Raw genomic sequence first — 20,384 nt, forward strand, 5'->3', positions numbered from 1 at the left:
TTTTTTACTTCTGTCAATATCTTACATGGGAATAGCTGGTATCAGTTTAAATGAGAGAAGAAATATTTCACCTAGATAGAGTATGTTCTTAGGCATCAAACATGCATAGAACATAATGGTATTAAAAATGACCAATTTGTTAATCATTTTTATTCACTTTGGAAGAAGAAAAGCATGTAAAGTTATGGATTTAATATTGAGTAATGTACTTGAAAAGAGAAACATATCTCATGGTACATTCTGATTGAGGCACCTTAATTTTTAAGACTTTGTCTAAAAAATTAAAAAGTTGTTAATTGGTTCTTTCTATTCAGCAGTGATTCAGCTTTATGCATGGAAAGTTTAGTTTTTTTGTATCTCTTGCACACACTCCACATCTTGATGGCTTGTGTTACTGTCTACTGCATGGAGGGCAGTGACAACTTGTGGCAGTCCACTCCCCAGACATTTTATTTGAGTATATGTATTTCACATCTCATCTCTTGCATTGGGGCCACATGCAGCACACCATTATACAGAGTGTACATGCCTCTGTCAAACCAATGATTCAAATAAATATTGGCACAACTTCAATAGAATGTTGTTGAATTCCACCAAGTCCTTCACTGGATAAATCTAAAGCAGTCACTTGCCACCTTCCACACAGTTCCTCCCTCAGCAGTCAACAGAAAGTTTTGAGAAAACCGATGTATCTTGTGCCCATCATACTTAACCAATCCCTCAACCACAACTAGAACTGTTGTTTGCCCAGGGATGGCTTGATCTGATTGTAGAAAGAAACACAAGTAAATCATAGGCATGGTGAAAAAGGGTTTGTAGAGAGGGCCCTGGAATTGCAAGCTGAGTTACTGGTACCTGCTCTGAGCCTCAGGGCCACAACTGGAAGTGTTCAAATTGTTTGTTTCCCCTTAATTGGTGTTCCTAACTCTGACCACTATCTTTAAGTTAGAATTTAACTTGTTTCTCTGATTCATGTTGTGAAGTACATTTCAAAACTGATGTTGAATTTGCACCTTTTAAATTCTTCAGTGAAGGGATTGATCCACTCAGCTAAAAGCCATGAGAGGAAGGACTAAAAATATCTAACCTTTTAGAGAATTGCTTTGCATCACCAATTCAAGGTCATTTAATCAAAGTATAGTCCAACAGCAAACAAATGGAATAAGAATTTGTTTTTGGATGGCTTCAGACCATTCTTACTTTACCATTAACCCTTTACAACCTTAAATCACTCATTCTGTATTTTTTGGTAACAACCAAAGCCTCTTCAGTTGGTAATCATACCCTTTATTCTCATATTGATTCAGGGGATACTAGTCATTCAATCTAAAGGGTTTAAAGGTTCAATCAGTTAACCACAGAGTGCAGGGCCATAATTTGTTGGAAAATTTTAAGAACTATTATGGAAATTGCGTTGTCTGATTGTCCAGGCGAGAGCAGTCCTGGGAAGGACTGTTGTCGCTGGTGGTGACTGACGTTTTGACAAACCGAGGGGATATCATCCCCAGACCATCAGTCAGTCATCAGTTGATGATGACTTCCGCTCAGGTTATTGAAACATCAGCCACAACTACAGACAACGGTCCTTATCAGGACTTCGCTCACCGGACGATCATACTTCAAGATGACATGTTAACCCCGGATTCAAACTATTGCTGACAGAAATAATGATGGAATAACATGGTACGTAGAACTGAAATAATTTTGATGAATAAGATCTTAACAAGTGCCTCCATAATCTGCAGTTTTAACACTCTTAGTACCTGAAACTGGTTGACAATCCAGTGAATGGAGCGTGTGTTCCGTAGCTGGAAGGTTGTTGAAAAAATCCGTCACCTTAGCACTTCCACCTTTAACTACATTTCCATTCCAGACGATTGTAGTATTCTCTGAGTATAGTTTCGACATGAGCTGCAAAAACAAAATAAACCGGGAAGATTACGACATAATCGAGTCTCCCATCAACGGATTTAGGGAACGAATACGGAAGCATTTGGTAAGTCGTAGAACTGACTAACGAAGAACTCACGTGGCGTCGTTTGTCCAAAGTCTCGTAGTAGACATTACTAAATTCCTCCCCAGCCTGGGTCGCTTGATCGATTGCATTTCTCAGACCCTGTTTAAAAAATAAAAGAGGTTTAAAACATTTAATTTGACTAAGATCTCACCCTCGATAATAGTAACTCAACTTACATCAACTTTGGCCGCCATTTTGTTTTCTGTTAGTGTGTACCGCTTTTAATAAAACTGACGGCTCGGAAATATTTACGGTTACCAAGCGTTGAGGCTTCTCTAGAAGCATGTGACCAAAACAAAATGTTTATGTTCTGAATTACAAATTGAACGAAGTTGAACCATTTTCGTTTTTTTTTTTTCACTTTTTCGTTTCTACCCGTCAGAACATCATGTGGACAGAAGCTTTGATATGGCTACAGATTGTGGTGCAAATGGTATTTAGTAGTCAGGAAACTTGTTCAAGTTTTGGTTACAGTTTAAGTTCGTTTTACTCCAGAGCTAAGATGATTTCTTCGAACGAAGGAAAGACAACATGTGGATGTTCTATGCTCAAACGAGATAAAGCTTCCATTGACGAAGGACAAACACCACAGAAAGAAAACATAGAGAACAGTGACAACTTGAAATCGTCTTATCAAAGAACGAATCAAATGATTTTAATCAAGGGAGGTAAATTTGCCATGGGTACGAACAAACCATTTCTGCCAATGGACGGTGAAGGGCCGGCGAGAGAAGTGAAAATAAATTCATTTTATATGGACATTTATGAAACAAGTAATGCAGAATTTGAACTATTTGTCAACAACACTGGTTATGTCACTGAGGTAAAGACATTACTTTAATGCTGGGGGTGTGATGCATGCAGATAGGAATTCATGTTCCAGCTCCCCATCCCTTCCACCTTCCACCCCCATTGTCTCTCAAAAATTAAATGAACCTGATTTAAGAACTTCTGTGGAATTAGAATGTGTCCAATTCTCTTTTTTAGAGGTGCCAGAATTTGAATTTGGAATTGCATTTGAATTTGCCAGAACTGATTGAATCCTGTCTTTTGCTAAGCGATGAATGCTGAAATATCCTTAGGCTATTGGTATATACACTGTCAAATATCATGTAATGTGTATATGTGTTGATTTTGAAGCAACCTTACTAATTCCTCCTGGGAGGTGAGGATGGAATCAAGGCATTAAACTTGATGTAGAAATGAAAGAGGGTTTTGCACCAACCATGGAAAAAATTTCCCATTGCATGAAAGCCCTTGACTTTGCCTGAAAAAGTTGCAAACAGAACAAAAATTGTGCTAGATTTAACGAACCCTTCAGTAGTGTTCACTTCTCCATATTATAAGTTGATTTACTCTCCTTTCTGCTGTGACAAAATTCTGATCTAATGGCTGGCTCCTTTTTGTGCATTCTCTTAAAAATGCCAGGCTGAAAAGTTTGGGGATTCATTTGTGCTCGAAGGGAAGATTAGTAAGAAGATCAAGAAGGATATTCATCAAGCAGTGAGTGATAACATTTATGTGCTGTCACTTCATTAGTTCAGAATGATTATAAATTAAAACAATGACAGCAAGGATGATATCATTAATGATGAGAATATTGATGACACTGATGACCAGTGCAATGACAGCTACCTGAAATTACTTAATAATTAGTTGGTAGATGTGATGGCACAAAACTCACGAGATCTACCTAGTTGTTTAAGTTCTCCACTTTGGCTGCTACACATTTCCCTGTAAACTAGTTACAAGAGTTTGGTGTTCAATTGGGATGACAACTTTTGCCTGATAGGTTTGAATATTCTCATCACTTGTTTTGCTGGAAAATGTTTAGAAATTATAGGGATAAGTTACATGTTGATCACTTCTGGGAATTAAAGGGTTAATAGTGTAGTTTAGTTATCAGGTTACTCTACTTTGGTCACATAACCCTTTCACTTCCAGAAGTGATTGATTGGTAACTTCTTATTATGATATCTATACACTATCTAGCAAACAGGTAGGGAGAAAACTTAAACTAATCATATAAAAGTTGTTTTTCCTGATCTAACAGCAAATTCTCCTAACAAATTAAAAGGGAATGTGTAGCAGCTAGAGGCAGAATCAATGATCGGATGTTAGGAGGTAAAGGATTTAGTATTAAACACTGTGAAACATTTCCCTACTGACAGTACCTCAGCAATAGTATGTGGGACAATGACAACGATAACACTTAATAACCTTAATGCAGACTTGAATTGCTGGAAGGAATGTGTACAGTATGATGAAAATGATTGTTCAATTCTTTTTATTAATACTAATTAGTTAACTTGTTCCACTAGGGACAATGGAATTAGTGTAGAGAGATCCATCATGGCCAGATGGTTATCAAAATTTTTTAGCTTATGTCAGTCATCCTGTGCTATATCTAAGAGAGAATTTTACAATTTCTTGTTTTGCAGCTAATTTCTGCTAGTATGTAACCGTTATAGTATGTCCCTCAGTTACTATATTTCTCCTCTATTTTGATGTCAGGTTGCAGCAGCTCCTTGGTGGCTGCCAGTAAAGGGAGCTTATTGGAGGAAGCCAGAAGGACCTGATTCTCACATCAGAGACAGGTAATGAGCAAGATTTTCTCCACTGTGCTAATTATTACATGTGGCCCACTGTATGTATGTCTCTCACACTTGTGCTTCACACTTGCTACAACTAAGTAGAATTCATTCAATGGGTTTGATTGGTCTCTTAGAATGGACCATCCAGTTCTCCATATCTCTTGGAATGATGCTGTTGCATTTTGTAAATGGGGTGGAAAAAGACTGCCTACAGAAGCTGAATGGGAGTATGCCTGCAGGGCTGGCCTACAGGACAAGTATGTGAACTTGATTACATGTATTAGTTATGAAAAGACACTTTTATAACAAGTTTTACAGTGGCACATCATAGGCTTATTTTTTAACCGCTGAATCCATGTGGAATTGGAGTCTGGATTGTTGGTTTTTGTGTTAGCAAGAAGATCAGGGGAAACTGTTTCCCAGCAGGGATCAGAGCCTCAACCCTTTACACCCTAACATCAGTATGCAGATTCTCCACACTGTTCTTTATAGATTTCCTAAGATGCACACATGGAGAATTTGTCTAACAATCAAGATCTTCTTTAGTGGGTGATCAGTTCCTTTATTCTCCTGACCTTAATGTTTGATTCAGGGGTAATATGGTTGAGAGAAATTAGATGCTAATCACTGTTAGGGGTTAAAGGGTTAAACAAACTCAACCTGCATAATGATTTTGAGTCTGGAAAGCACACTGAGACCAAAGTATTTTGCTATGATGGCTGTGATGGCACTGTGAGTAATTCACCCTTTAACCCCTAAGATCTTTTTAGTAATTCTCCTTGCTGTCTGCATACAATTCTTCTGATACTACTTCTGAGAATTTGGTATTGGATCAACTGATAATTCCTTAATTGATACTTTTCTTTAAAGCTTGTTCTCATTACTTGACTTCTTGATTATGTATTGATAATCTAAGATGAAATTCTGTCTAATGGTCACTCATGGGAGTTAAAAGGTTAACAAATAGATTCCATTTTGCTCTGTGTCTGTTCATTTACAGATCATAGATGACATCACTGATACACTCAGCTGCACCTTGTGTGCCACTTTGTTTTCCTTCCCTTATTTTGACATCTGGAATCTATGACTGAAAACATCCACAGCAACTTAAAATCAATTTGTTTTATTTGATAAAGAAGCAAAAACTTGATGACGTTATCCAATAGTATGCATTTTTATATTGCCCTCTAATAGATCACAAGTAGGAACACATCAAAATGCGGGCTTAATTCAGCTAAGGAAAGCAAATTTTTTTTTTTTTTTTTTGCACTTCATTCAACAATTTACCCTGGGTATTATTGTCAGTTATTCCTGATTAACCCTTTAACTCCGAGAAGTGATTCATGAGTAACTTCTCTCTACAATATCCTTCCATTATCCAGCAAACAGGTAGTGAGAGTATGCAAATGTATCAGGTAGAAGTTGTTATCTTGATCTAACACCAGATTAATTCTTGCAACTAATCTATGAGGAAATGTGTAGCAGCTAGAGGGGCAAATTAACAATCAGATCCTAGGAGTTAAAGGGTTAAAGTGAACGTGTAACCTTCCTATGAACCATTTTCACTGTCAGGCTTTATTCTTGGGGTAACAAGCTTAAGAAAGATGGTCATCACATGGCAAACACATGGCAAGGGCGGTTTCCAACAGTCGATTCAGGGGAGGATGGGTACTCTGGTACAGCTCCTGTCACAGCATTCCCACCTAATAAATTTGGTCTGTATAACATGCTAGGAAATGCCTGGGAGTGGACACAGGATTGGTGGAGCATACGGCACCCAAGCCACTTCCAAGAAAATCCGGTGAGTTAGTTTGGTTTTGTACAAGACTTAATTTTATACGTAGTGGGAAACATGGTGGCTAATGGCTTAGTGCGCTGGGCTGCTGTTTGAGAAGTTCAGGAGCCTTGGCTGTGTCATTGTGTGGTGTCCTAGGAGGACAGAAAAACAGATCCAAGAGTGTCTCCCTCCACTTAGGAGTATAAATGGGTACCATCAAGCTGCCAGGGTTCTCCGCACAGTTGACAAAATACAACCACGTTGGAGATGAACTTTGTTCGTTTGTCTCACGATAGGGTCACTTTTGATGTTGATTATGATGCTTCGACTGCATTACTGCCAGTCTTCATCAGGTGATGAGGTCGATTGTTTAAGTGTTGCCATTTGTAACATGTTTGTACGCTGCTATTGGTGCATTTCGTACCAACGTGCTACAAATAGCAACACGTTAACAATCGACCTCATCGCTTGATGAAGACAAGCAGTACTGCAGTCAAAACGTCGCGACCAACATCAAAGGTGACTCTATCATGAGACAAACGAACAAAGTTCATCTCCTATCTTACACTACGATGAACAATAAACACATATTTTATTACATACGACTAGGTTACTTGTAAATGAATAAAGGGGGTAAATTTCTAAAGAAACTGTGGTGCTGCATGGATGGGGGGTACAATTGAAATGTCGGTCCTAAAAACTCTCTGCAATGGTCAATTTACATTATCAACTCAGTTGATTAAACTGATTTATCTACAGTACGTCTCTTTAAGTTAAAAAGCACCCCACCCAAAAAATACTCCAAGTTGCTTGGTGCTTTAGTAACTAAAGTTAAGCACCTGAGCACGTATTGGTCATCTAAGTCTGTTAGCCTACATATTAGGCTGACTAGACCAGTCTTGAGACCTATGCCCACAAGGGAGCATGGAACACGGAGCATGGCTAAGGGTCATTTTACTTTATAAGAATACACTATGGAGCATTTTCAAGTTTGCTCAATTTTCCCTGAATTCTTGCATCCAAATATGTAACCCGTTTGACACTATGAAGCATTTTACAGGATGGAAATTAAGCTTGCTAAGATAAAGTATACTCATGAATTCATTGGCAGTCAAAGAGAGAGCTTTGTTCTAGTAGTATGCTCCTGGAGCACGCTCCTATATCAGCCTCAAGAGAGTTCATGCTTAAATAAAACAAATGCACGCGTAGATAAACGCTAAAGCACTTTTCGGTTGAGTGTCGTAAAAGCAAAACTAAGGTAGTAACAGCTAAGCAGAAAAAAGGAAAATACCTTAAAGAGCCAATGAGAACTCAAAGTGCAAACAAGCAAATTGTCCAAAGCGCGGGAAAACGCGGGTGACCAAGTCATGATTGGTTTTAGTTTTGCATCTGATTGGTTGAGAGAGTGGCGCGAGTTTCCTGGACCAATCACACAGCAACGTAAAACAAAACTAAAGCGATCTCTGATTACCTTCGACACTCAGTTGAAAGTTGCTCTATTAAAAAAAAAAGCTCTTTATGAACTGCACAAGAGGTCATTGTAGTCTTCATTGGTTTAGAAAGGACCTGCATCAGGAAGGGATAAAGTGAAAAAAGGTGGATCTTACATGTGCCACAAGGTGAGTCGGCCTTGCAATGCTAGGTCATTGGTTGAAATCCTGTTTGAATTCGTGAAATTTTTAAGGCTTTCTTTCACAACTTCACAGACTCTGAAATCCCACTTTCATCTTCATTTACTGATTTTCTTGAGCATTTAATTACTCTAAGAAATACTAGTTAGTGGTAGATAGAGTAACTCCCATATCAGTTTTTCTTTTCATTTCAAGGGCGTTTCAAACTGCTTTAATTAATGTTTTTGCTTTGTGTTCCGTTTCTTTTTCAGTCGTATTGTTACCGATATCGTTGTGCTGCTAGAAGTCAGAATTCTGCTGACACCACAGCTTCCAATCTTGGCTTACGCTGCGTCAGTGATAAACTACCTGATGGTGTACAGCTAGTCAAATAACCAGCAATACATGTAGTTTGCACTGAATTAGACAAAGATAAGTGAACTAAATGTATTGTTCGGAGTGAAGCAAAGTAGAACCGCAGCAATCAAGGAAAATTTTCTTCATAGGGAATTATGAAATTTCATTGAGTAAAATAATTTTCCATTGACATCTAGGTAGGAATCTGATAGAGAAAATTATTTTAGAAAAATATATTAGAAAAAAAATAAAGAAACCGATTAATTGAATTTGAGCATTTTTTATCGCGTGCAAATTCGTTGGGAGATGGTTATTTAAGGTGATATCTACCGACTCTTTCATACATTCGGAGCTTATCCCAGTTTTTTTGTTCTGCTGGCACTCTCTTGGTATGAGAGAGACACTAAGATCCTAACGGGGGTAAGTTTTTAAAGAAACTGTGGTGCTGCGTCGGAGGGGGGTTTTAGAATACAATTAGGTTTTCTCAACTGAGTTAATAGTGTAAATTGGCCATCGTAAATAGTTTGTTAAGTTGACATTGCACGCGTTAGCCCTTCATCAATCACTCTGACTAAGGGATGCCGCTCGAAACGTCCGCTTTAGAAAGTAGTTACAGTGGCCCATTTACATTACCAACTCAGTTGAGAAAACCAAATCGTAAATGAAATCCTAGCTTGCTTTATACACTTTCGACGTTGAAAACTTCTCTAATCTACTGATCTTGTGGCTTTTGTCATAGCCACGATCGATTGTGTGGATTTGGTTTTTAATCAATCTACACAATTCCACTGCTAATATTTTCAATTGATGGAATACTCAATAGCCCCTTTGACCTCTTCTTCCTGATTAATAAGCGTTTGATATTTAGATCGGGCTTGGGCGCCCTGACATGCTCTACGAACTTCCTCTGGTGACAAAAATAGTTTGATTGCGCAGGTCTGAAGAGTACATGCACTAATACAGTAAAACGGGTACATTTTTACATAACGAAGCTAACTTGACTAAAGAAAATAAGTCTTGGAAAGAAATTTTTCTCCAAGGTATCAAGTAAAAGATGACAGTATGTTGACACGTGACGGAATGAAGTTTATATTCACTTGCGTTTTTGTCAGAGATCCTTCGCATGAGCTGATTTCGTGATTGTCAATTACGGAAAACTTTTCCGTATTTGACAGTCGTAGTTGAAACAAAACAAAACAGTCGGGACGAGAAATAAATTGTTTCTAATTTAAGGGCATTGACAGGTAAGGTTGAGATTTTGAGACAGTTGCAAAATTTTTAGGTTTTGGAAGAGTTAGAATATTTTATGATGTCACGGATAACCAAAGTTTGCCATTTAGCAGACGTTATCATTGCAAGGAAATACGGTACAAAATAGCGCTTGATCAAAAGTGACCTCATAATTTAATCACGTTGTTTCCGTTGGTGGTATTTCTTTAGTCCTATTCGACACAGACCTTTTTTTCATGACTGGCAAGGTCGTCTGATCACTGGAGATCACGCCAATGGCCTCTCGCTTTCTTTATCTCGAAACCTTGCGCAGAAAAACGATTGAATATACAGGTCATTATATTTGTCATTGTTGCTTTGTTAAATGATGAAAGTTAAAAACATTTGCTACCACTTTGAAGGTTCTGTTGCATGCGAATTGTGTTAGACTTCGCCTATTGTTAGTGGCCGTTCTTTTCTTTGTACCCTTGTCGCTGGTGTCCGAATGCAGAATAATAATCAGAATGACACCGGTCACGCATAGATGATTCTATGTAGTCCTGTGTATGCAGAGACCTGCCGACTGTTGCAGTTGTCTTGAAAGCAAATTTACAAATTAAGCAGCGGTATGTATTATTAAGTCCCACTTTACCGGAAACGTTGGGGCTTGCTAAGGTTATTTAAGGCTTAGAGTCTCAAAATCATTTGATAAAACTCATAGATTCCACTGTATAAGCTCGTCAAAGCAAGCAGATTGAAGCTGAAATTCTAAGCTGTCCGCAGAATTTGGTGAACGGTAGATTTGTGTGAAGTTCGTTATTTTTCATCAAATATGAGTTTTTTATTTTCAGATCTCGGGCTTTTAACCTCGTATTCCTCTCTATGGTCGCTTAAGATTTGTAATGGTGGTTAAGACCTTAAAATTCTTAATATTAACTGACACGCACGAGCGGTTTTGCGAGTGTTGAGTGACAACCCTTCATTAGCGTGCGGGTAGCGAAAATCAGGATATCTGAAATCTTTGGCTGATGTATTTTCTTTTCCTCCTTTGGAAATCACATTCCCCGAGAGAGAGAAAGAGAGGTACGTTGGGTGTGCAGGCAATTCCCCTTCCCCCGTGCACTGCTTATTTTGTTTATCGAGGCTGTTATCGACATGCAGCTAGACCCACGAACAGACATGACTACTGGAAATCGATTGAACCGAAAAGTTAGCTTCAAATTAACCGAACATTTTTCGAAGTGTTAGCTGCTTCATTTATTTTACATTTAATAATCAATATACCCATTGCTAAAATGCTATTGTTTTGCCCAGTAGCTATTTGCTTCAGTCTCAAATTCGTGACCCAGTTCTTTAGCGTCACCCTCTTTGAATAAATAAATTCCAAGTCTTAAAGGTGCCGATAGTACTTCTGATTTGTGATACGCTTTGCTTCTCGTGGAAGAGCTCTGATATAGGTTTCCTTGGTTAACAGTTGCAGTGAAAAGGTTAATTAGCGATTGACTTCCGATCATGGTCGTTGGTCTGACGTCGGAGCTTCGTATCGTTTGTGACCTCGACCAAATACGAGGTTCAAAATAACGTGGCAATCGCTCTACATATTTATTAGATAGGAAATGTTCCAAGTATGGTATGGAAACAGACTGCGGGAGAAGATGAATTTTGGGTCTGGTCGGAGACATGAAGATTTTTATGTAAAGCGTAGTTTGCAGGCAACAGAAATTTTAATTCCTTCCAAAACCGTGAACGAATTTCATCCCACTGACTGTTCCTGATAACATTAATATTTCATGTTCCCACCTGTGGAACAACTCCGCTTTTCGTTAACAAATCTATTAGCGGACACCAACAACTCTCGTGTCTCCCAAAAAAAGACCTACTACTGCAAGCGCCTGCTTTTGAACACCGTTATTATGACTAAATTGCTTTTCATCAGTCGTTGCTTTCGGAAATGTCTATACTTTTTACCCGAAAATATGCGCGCATGTCTCGAAGTAAAGTGTAAACAAAGGGGTAAGTCAGTTTCCAGGGGAACCTACTTGATTTTATTTTGGCGGTTGTCAAAATAAATTGTAGGTTTGTATTCGAGACATTAACTATCACAGTTTAGTCACTTATCAAACGGTTTTTGACACAAGGTGACCGGTGCGCAATCGAACATGAGCATGACGTCATTCAAGATGGCGCCGAAATCGTAAAGGACCCATTACAAAGAATTCGAAGAGCTTTCGCCTTGGTTACACAGGACTACCCACGAAGTCATAGGAACCTCCACAAATTAGGAAGCGTTCTGCTGGAGTCGAGCGCAAAACGCTGGCGTTTTCTTCAGTCAGCAGATGCTGAGTAAGATTCCCTTAAAGTTAAGTCATTTGAATCACGCTAGATAAGAATTTCTGGGAAGTAGGGAATCGGCTGAAAAATCCGCAAATATAGAATTAGGCCAACTAATTTAGAGACTGAATATCGCTCTTGGAAGCGTTCAAGACGAAAAAAAAACGAATTTTAAAAAAGCTCTCTAGAATTTCCTATTGCTGGTTTTCAGTGTCACGCCATTCAAAATAGATCAAAATAAAAAATAAAAACCGTTCAATCGATTTAGTCTAGAATCTGGAAATAGAAAGAAGCTAGATATGTAAAGACTCTCGCCAAGATTCAGGTCACAGCAATTTTTCTTACGGAAGATATGAGGAGAAACGTTTTTCCCAAATTTATAGAGATTTGTATGGAGCCGCCATGCTGGTGCCCACCTAGATGGGCACCAACATGGCGGCCGGAAACCAGCAGAAACATCTGTCACTGAGTTTTGCTACAAAAGCGTGAATTTATCTCTCTAAGAACTCATAAACGTAACAATAATACTTTATTCTAATACAAGAACTGTTCAGATAGCTGAATTTCCCTAAATAAGTCACCTTTTAAACCAACATAACAGCTCTCTCGCTCGTCATGTAAAGGCCACGTCACGCAAAAGCTTAGAAATTCAAGAGTAGTCTATCACTAAACCAAGAACCCATTTGGAGTGAAAATTTGTCTGAATATTAGTTTTTAGCTGCTCTAATACATCATGAAAGTAAAATCTCAGGAGGATCAATAGTTCTGAAGTCTGAAATTTAGTGACGTCACGTGAAAACCAGCAATTTTGCATCGTGCCATAAAATTGCAATAATTCTATAAAGCCAAATCTCTTACGATCTGAAGTGGAGATTAGTCTTTAAACGCCTCAGTTTCAAATCTGATAAGGTATGTCTCTTCAAAAATCCAAGATCTGAGATTTCTTTTGAGCGCTAGCAAAGAAAATATTCGATTGGTCTCCATAAATGGGAAACGAAGATCACTTCTTTTGGCCTAAATTAGGGGAAAAGTTTCGAGATACAAGCTCCCGCCCACCATGCATCCGGCACCTACTACGTAATTGAATACCCGTATAGCAGTTTTAACTCCAAATTTCTTAAACAGCATAATAAATATGGCAAATTTTGAGCTCTGTAATGAAATAGAGAAAGGTGATTTTTCGTCATGAAAAGAGCGTTGAGCAAAAAAAAAGTTGGGAAAAGTCTTTAATTATCGCCATAGGTTGGGAGGATGCTAGAAAACTAGAAATTCTGAGTTCAATCTATGATTATTTGATTACCAGTCTCATTTTTGTCTTAGATACCATGAATCCCAACGAAACTGGCGTGGCGTTTTCTGGTGGTGGCATACGGTCAGCGGCACTATGCTCTGGAGTCCTGCGTAGACTGCTCCAGGTTAGAGCGAAAGTAGACTACCTGAGCTGCGTGTCAGGGGGTGGTTACACAGGCACTGCATTTTTGGATTGGAAATACAGGTACGAGAAAAAAGCAAAGGGCAACGAAGAATGGCATGAAGAGTTCTTCGACAACATGCGACGAAGAGTAGGCTTTATATGTAACTGGGAGAAGCCTTGTCAAGGAATCCTTGATTCGATTATGGTATTCTTTCTCATGCTTACAGTCACCGTCATTGAACCGATTGTCATATATGGATCATACGCATTTCCACTTGCCTTCATTAATGATTATCTCTTCGGAAAGTTACTTCGCGCCAAAGTGGACTGTGATCACGTTACAGCAGTCCCTTCTGCAAGTAACCCCGACGCCACCGCTCAAGGAATCCGCGAGCACTGTCTTTCTCGTCAAGGAACCGTTCCTGTTGCTAAGACTATCCTATTTTTAGTTCTGTTAGCGCTCTATGTCACTTTTTACATTCTGTCACGAAAGTTGTCCGACGTGAAGTCTAAATATTTCAGACTTTTCTCGACAATTTTCTTCTTGTTTCTCTGTTTTACTTTCCTCCCATTTTCAATAAATGATTTCTTCATTGAAATCCCCGTGTGGAGTCGGGTAGTCGTTGTAGTGATTGGTGTGGTTTTATGGTTCGTCCTTCCTATGCTCCGGCATAAAACGTCCTTCTGCATTATGATCTATCTTTATTCATACATCATCTACTGGAAAGTGTACGAAGCCAAGGTTGTCGGTGTTGTGTATTCTGATGGGCTGTTTAATAGGCTGCTCTTCGCCTCTGGGTGTGTCGTGTGGTTTGTACCATATTTGAGAAAGTCACGCGAGAGACTCGTCCATGTCATCAACAGGTGAGGAACCGATCACAATATACCACTAGTAAAAGGAGGGGGTGGGGGGATGGAAGGACTTTGGTTGTGTTACGATAAAGTTTACCTCATCTCCCTGAAAGGCTTCGTAATATCCTTACCCCCCCCCCTCCCTTCATTGGCATTCAATTGGCAGTCAGTAGTTCCTCCTTTATATTCTGTTGGTGATGACTGATCCCTCTTCCTCTTGCAGATGGAAACTTCGTAAGGCCTTTTACTCAAAAGAAAGTTCAAGAACAGGGGAATGCCTTGAGATACTTCAAGATATCTTCTGCCCCCTGTGGACATGTCTGTTAAAAAACCAAAGACAGAGGTCCAAACAGCACACAGACCAACAGATGGACATCCATAGTGATGATGAAGAGAGATGTAATAATGAGCCACCAGAGACGAGACCCTTGAACCTTTCCGACCTCCGTGGCACGGAACCTGAGTTAATATCAAGCACGACCGTCCACAACTGGAACAAAAATGCTAGGTCTGACATAGATTATGGTATACTGACAATGTCACCTACAGCAATTGAGCGCTTACACCGAGATCCATCGAATGTCAATCAGTTTGAAAGTAAGTTGGATCCTCGAGATGTGGAGTTAGCTGACGTCATGGCCACATCTGCGGCAGCAATCTCAGGATATGACGATTCTTTGCAAGTGATGCGTCTTTCCACGATTTTAGGATTTGAAATGGGGGCTTCGATGTTCGGCGACATGAAGGCGGTTAAAGAAGAGTCCTGTATCATGAAGGTAAGAATTTTTTTCGGGATACCTGATGCTAGAGGCATGGAAATAAAGCAATTTTGAGTGTCAAAAATAATCTGTGGTTTCTTTGGTTTTACCTTACTTTGCCATGTAACTGGTTTGAAAAACCCGTGCCATTCTCGCTCTGGACCAATCAGAGTTAAATACTGAAAGCAAACGCGGCTTGGTCACTTTTGTTTTCCCGCACTTTAAGCATCTTTTCTTTCCTCCGATTGGCTTTCGTGACTATTTTAGTCCTGATTTTACGGCACTCAATCGAAAAGCACTCAAACTTGAGAATAATTGTTGTTGGAATAAAATCCAAATGGAGAGTCAGTGTCATAGATTGATTCTCTGTTGGAATATATGAAATCAATTTGCTACACTCACGACGCTCCAGGTAAGCGTATTTCTTTTCAATGGTGATTCATTAACGCGATCAAAATGATTAGATAACCAAATAATGCAGTGCAATTTCTTGCCGTTTATCTCTTTTTAACAGCCTCTGCCACTTCTTATAAACATTCTCCGGGGGCTACCATTGATCGTTGTGCCAGCGGTCTATTTCACTGTCGGCGGTGAAAGGTTAATTGAAGTTGGAGTAATTGTATTCTTCGTAATTCACCTGATTCTGGCCTTCATCGGAGCTTTCGCCGACACAGGAGCTGAGAGACCAAACTTATGGGAGAAGATAGCCAGGTCAGCATCATGTAAATTAGTGCATATATCACTGTCTGGATGTCTTAATAACGGTAATTGAATTGAGTGGAGTGAGTGGTAATCACATGATTTCGAGTGCAATTCGGAATAAATAAGCACGAGTAAATTTTTTCCGAGACTAACAAAACATTTGTGGTGTTTGAAAAAATTAACACGTGCTTATTTATTCCGAATTGCACGAGTAAAATTATGTGATTACGCATTAATAATATACATGAAAAAAAAAACGAGATAGCTTCTCGTAATTATGCAGAAGCAAAGTGCGCGCATCAAGTGCAAAAATAATTTACTCAAACCCCGCAAGTAACTATGTGCGTTCGGTCAAAAAAACCGCGTACGATCAAAACAATAATATACAATGATATTTTCACATCTTTAAGGCGCAAAAAAGTTCAAAGTCTGGCCAAACAGTTCAAGAAATTGTTCAGTCTGTGTCCGTATCACTTTCGATGAAATGGAGTCGTCGTTTGCGAGGTTTAACCATGTTTGTTTGCTTTTTTTTTTTATTTCGGCGTAGAATCGCTCGAGTAAAGTGATAGGCTGCGTCGGCTCGCAGCTTTCGGTTTCCTTGGGAATTTCCTCCTCTAAACACCACTAATTCCAAACCGTCAACCAATCATGTATCTTATTAGTATAGGTAATCACACGAGGCCAAGTACTATTAAGGATTAATTGCACTTGAGTTTTTAAAATTTTCCAAAATTGCCCGAGTCGCGAAGCGACGAGGGCAATTTGGAAAATTTTGAAAACTCAAGTGCAATTAATCCTTAATAGTACAAGGTCTCATGGGATTACTTGTTTATCAATAAAGGGCAAAAATTATACGAAGGAAAATCACGCGCGCAGTCTATTTTTATCTGGGAAGCAACGGATTAGCAATGCAACGGATTAGCCAATCATTAACAGGTAATCATGCCCTCTCTTGATTACTAAAAATGCCCTCGATTAAGAAAAAATGCCCTCTCTCTCAACCAATCAGCGCTCAGTAATTTTGCCCTTTATTGATAAGGTCTGAAATCATACGAATAATTTCTAAATCGAACGAGCACGGCATGAGTTTGATTTGAAATTATACGAATGATCTCGGACAAAAATTACGAAGTTTTACTTCGTATTAAAAAAATAAAAAAGCCGTCTTTCATTTTGCTGCAATTGTATCGATTACTTCAAAAAAGCCTTGAACCTGACTGGTTATTTTATTTTAGTAAAGTTTCTCTTCCTCTTGGTAAAAAGATGCGATTTAGGTGAACAAGACGCATGTAGTTCTAGCTTAACTAGTTCTAGCTTAACTTGTTACTTTTATAAAAGATGGTGCGAATTTTCCAGGACACTAACGAATGATGGGGAAGAAAAATGTTTGGCCCGGATTGCCATGGCCTTTCTCAAAGTAAAACAACAAAACCTAAAAGGCCTGAAAGCAGGGTTGTTCAAAGCACGATTAAAGCTAACCGAGGATTGACCAACAGTTTTTCATTTAGTTTTGTTGCTTTGATGACAGTTTTTAGTGAATAAATTTTTCCTTCAGTTTTTTCTTGGACTAAGGTGAAACCGCTCAAAACGTGAAGCCTAATAAATACGCTATCAAGGACACGTTAAACTTTTAATCCTAGATTATCGCTAGCCGCATCTCGAACAACTGTGCCACTGTTGAACCGAACCGTTGATTCCAAGGTAAAGTCATATAAAACATTGTCTTCGTCATCCTTTCGATCTCAAGATTTAAAAGTTACATCTCAGTAGATGACTATACCGACCCAACTCTATTCCAAGGAATTTGGTGTCTGGCACTATAGATAATTTTCTTAAGTTCTCGTCACTCTCTGCCCAGGGGCGAAGTCATCAGGATATTTCAAAGGGGCCTCACACTGTGTCAGCAGAGGGTTCTCACCAGGAAGTCTTGTCGACCCCCACGCCGGCATGGGAATCACAGCCCCCCTCCCCCTTTTCCACGCCTTTGCTGCCTGATAATACATTGAAATTGTCCCATGCCAAAAGGCAAAGGTTCGCTGATGACATCACCCACAGTTTGAAAAACACACCTTGTAACCCAGATCGACGTTCCTGATCTATTGCGTCTTTTTTCTAAGGTGGTTTATTGTACATGTGTCTTTCGTGGAGTTTGTCAGAAAAACCCTTTCCATTGAGAACATCGGACCCATGCCCCCTCCTGTGATGCTACTCAGCGACGGAGGCCACATGGAAAATACCGGGATTCTGCCACTATTAAAGAAAAAACTGAAGAAAATTGTTATGGTGGATGGTGGTTACTCCACTGACGAGAAGAGGTATGGAGATGACCTTCTGAAAGCACTGATGCTCGCTCGTACCGAGCTAAACTGTTCATTTACTGGCCAGGGAGGCCGTGATGTCATTTCAGACCTGTTAGAGACCTTCGTAAAACCAGATAAACCGAATGAAAGGAAACCAAGATATTACAGGTCTGTATGTTCTCATAAGCTAATTTTTTACCTGCGATAGTGAGAAATTGTCTTTATGGAGAATGTGCCAATAGCTACCAGAAAAAAAGCTAACATCTTGGAAGAAAAGAGTTTTGTCAGGTCCTACAATTTTTCGTTATAGTAAAAAAATTCGAAATACGTTGAAATCCCTGTATCTCGACCCTCCTTCTACCCTTCTTCCTTTAGGAACCAATCAGTTGACACGGGCACGAGATATTCAGGGTATATCAGTGGTATACAATGTTTCAAGTCTAATATAAAGGAAGATATGGCCTCAAGTTTGAGATGGCAAGACTCCACCGTTGTCTTTAGCACTTACCTAACGGCTTGTTCCTCATAGCTTGAAAGGCATTGGGCTAAATCTTATCCTATTTTTCGTTGACTTTATCAATTTTCTCAATCATTAGCCTGGCTCGTTCCATGTTAGTTTGTTCTGATCCCTGGTGCGTTTTTCTTTATGGCTCAAGGTAAATTTTTAAGCTGCAGCACGCTGAAACTAATTCGAATACCGTTAGCCTCTTACAACCTAACGTCAGTCACTCCTAGGGGTCAATGGGTTATCTACAGAGTTCCTTTGATTCATGGAGGTTGTATTAGCTCTTCAAATTGACTTAAGGCATTCATTCTTTTCTGCTTAGATTTAAAGTTGAGTACTACCAAGATGAGGTTGGCAAAGTTGGTGAAGGTGAAATTATGATGATAAGGCCACGGGATCCACGCAAAGGTGACCAAAGCGAGGTCAAAACCTGGGAAGAATTTGGTTTCAACCTGGAGCCGAATGACTGGGGAAATAGTCCATATTTGACTGGGGAGGAAGTCGATAAGTTGACCTTCTGCTGCTGTGAGTGCTGCAACAAAAAGTCCTGCCTAAGCGGTTTGTCGGAGCTCTTCTGTGACAAGTTCCCAAATACCTCTACTGCAAATCAATTTTTCACACCTTTGCAGTTCTCTACCTATCACCGTGAAGGTTACCGAGCATGCGTTGAAGCGCAAGCCGCTGAATTTCTCATGGAGGAACAAAATATCCAAGAAGTATGAAAGACACAGGCGAGGCTGTGAGCATGTAGCTCTAGAGACATTGTATACAAATGTCGGTGTTTTCATGCATACAAAACATCAACAAGAGTTAAAGGTCTTAGCCCTTCAACACTTTCTAAAAGCGCTGTTTTTGTAAAAAAGACTGCACTCGAGCCCAGCCGAAGCTTAGCCCAGTTTCCTTGGCATAAAGCGACTAGGAGTATTAATACTTTCCCCCCCGATGTGATGCTAATCTATCGCAGGATTACCCCCCAGCATTTCATCAGACTTCCCTCAAAATTCACCGGTACCCTGGAGAGTAAAATGTTTTGCCCAAGAACACAACACAATGACCAGGCATTAGGCATCTTAGCGACCCATCACTGTCTGCCAATGTAGAAGAAAAATTCATCAATTTGCAAAGTATACAGTGTACCGAGACCATATCTATTTTCATCGAGGTCCTAAAATAATGCCTTAATGTGTTTTATAACATAGCGTACGTGCTTGCCCTATATAAGTCCTATTGAGCCGCTATGAACGAAATCTTTATTGAAGCACGCCCGTGCGTAAATAAGATGACGTGAGCTTTTTTTTTTACCTGGCTTTAGAGTTTCCGTCCTGTTAAGCTGCAGTGCAGTTTTCCTTCTCTTTGAAATATGGAAGAAACCAGCGAAGAACTGACCAATTTTCTATGGGCGTTGACCTTTTAGGTCCTCATCCAACAAGCAACAAAAATAAAGCCGAAAAAACTCGCAAGTTCCATGTTTCGCAAATTTGTCGGAAGACCAGCCGCAGCAAATTTTAGCCAAAAGACATTCACTGGGAACAAAAAAATTCACCAATTGGCCATTAACAACATTTAAAGGTAAAATTTCCGTTTTCATTGTTGTTTTTAAATTTGTTCAACCTAGGAAATAAAGTACACAGTTGTTAATTGGGAATTTACCAAAACCAAAACAATCAAGGCCGTAAAAAATCTAAATCTAAAACCATTTCTCCGTAAATTTTGAGCTTTTCATTCACAGCTATCGGTTAACTGGATCAAATGTTCTCGCTCAAACCAAAGTATAGAATGTGGCGTGTTTTTGACCAACTAATGAGGAAGTTTGTTTACTTTTTTGTGTGCGTTGTGAGAATTTTGCACTGTATCACAATAAAAGGTTTCCTCGCGTTGATCCTTGTTGTCGCTCTGTTTTAAAAGTATTTGCTCATGCTTTTAGCTGTGCGTGTATCGAGTTATGGATGCACTTGGGA

General features: G+C 39.3%; 3 protein-coding genes across 7 annotated transcripts; 2 read left to right on the plus strand and 1 right to left on the minus strand.

Moving 5' to 3' along the window:
- Positions 1-130: 130 nt before the first annotated feature.
- LOC113668562 (NTF2-related export protein 2) lies at positions 131-2,249 on the minus strand. The gene is made up of 4 exons (XM_027184487.2): positions 2,194-2,249; positions 2,030-2,116; positions 1,764-1,911; positions 131-763 (listed from the first exon to the last, which is right to left on the minus strand). The coding sequence occupies exons 1-4, from the start codon at positions 2,209-2,211 to the stop codon at positions 603-605; spliced, it is 414 nt and encodes a 137-aa protein (XP_027040288.1). The 5' UTR covers positions 2,212-2,249; the 3' UTR covers positions 131-602.
- An 8-nt stretch (positions 2,250-2,257) lies between these two features.
- Positions 2,258-8,624, plus strand: LOC113668561 (formylglycine-generating enzyme). 3 transcript variants are annotated; one of them, XM_027184484.2, is made up of 7 exons: positions 2,258-2,840; positions 3,446-3,520; positions 4,532-4,614; positions 4,746-4,868; positions 6,184-6,412; positions 7,948-8,007; positions 8,271-8,624. In XM_027184484.2, exons 1-7 carry the CDS (start codon positions 2,406-2,408, stop codon positions 8,391-8,393), a joined length of 1,128 nt encoding a protein of 375 aa, XP_027040285.2. In that variant the 5' UTR covers positions 2,258-2,405; the 3' UTR covers positions 8,394-8,624. The 3 variants fall into 3 exon arrangements, 2 of the variants coding, with proteins under 2 accessions (XP_027040285.2, XP_027040286.2); XM_027184485.2 differs by having other exon boundaries at positions 2,260-2,840; positions 7,952-8,007; XR_016182478.1 differs by having other exon boundaries at positions 2,268-2,840; positions 7,933-8,007.
- A 1,888-nt stretch (positions 8,625-10,512) lies between these two features.
- Positions 10,513-20,301, plus strand: LOC149035212 (uncharacterized). 3 transcript variants are annotated; one of them, XM_089192103.1, is made up of 6 exons: positions 10,513-10,647; positions 13,216-14,173; positions 14,385-14,937; positions 15,434-15,630; positions 17,739-18,089; positions 18,297-18,461. In XM_089192103.1, the coding sequence occupies exons 1-6, from the start codon at positions 10,593-10,595 to the stop codon at positions 18,448-18,450; spliced, it is 2,268 nt and encodes a 755-aa protein (XP_089048229.1). In that variant the 5' UTR covers positions 10,513-10,592; the 3' UTR covers positions 18,451-18,461. The 3 variants fall into 3 exon arrangements, with proteins under 3 accessions (XP_089048229.1, XP_089048227.1, XP_089048228.1); XM_089192101.1 differs by lacking the exon at positions 18,297-18,461 and adding an exon at positions 18,749-20,301 and having other exon boundaries at positions 10,514-10,647; XM_089192102.1 differs by lacking the exons at positions 10,513-10,647; positions 18,297-18,461 and adding exons at positions 11,774-11,907; positions 18,749-20,301.
- The last annotated feature ends 83 nt before the right edge of the window (positions 20,302-20,384 follow it).

Source organism: Pocillopora damicornis, chromosome 13 (assembly GCF_964200805.1).
Source record: "Pocillopora damicornis chromosome 13, jaPocDami1.2, whole genome shotgun sequence".
Lineage (NCBI taxonomy): Eukaryota > Metazoa > Cnidaria > Anthozoa > Scleractinia > Pocilloporidae > Pocillopora > Pocillopora damicornis.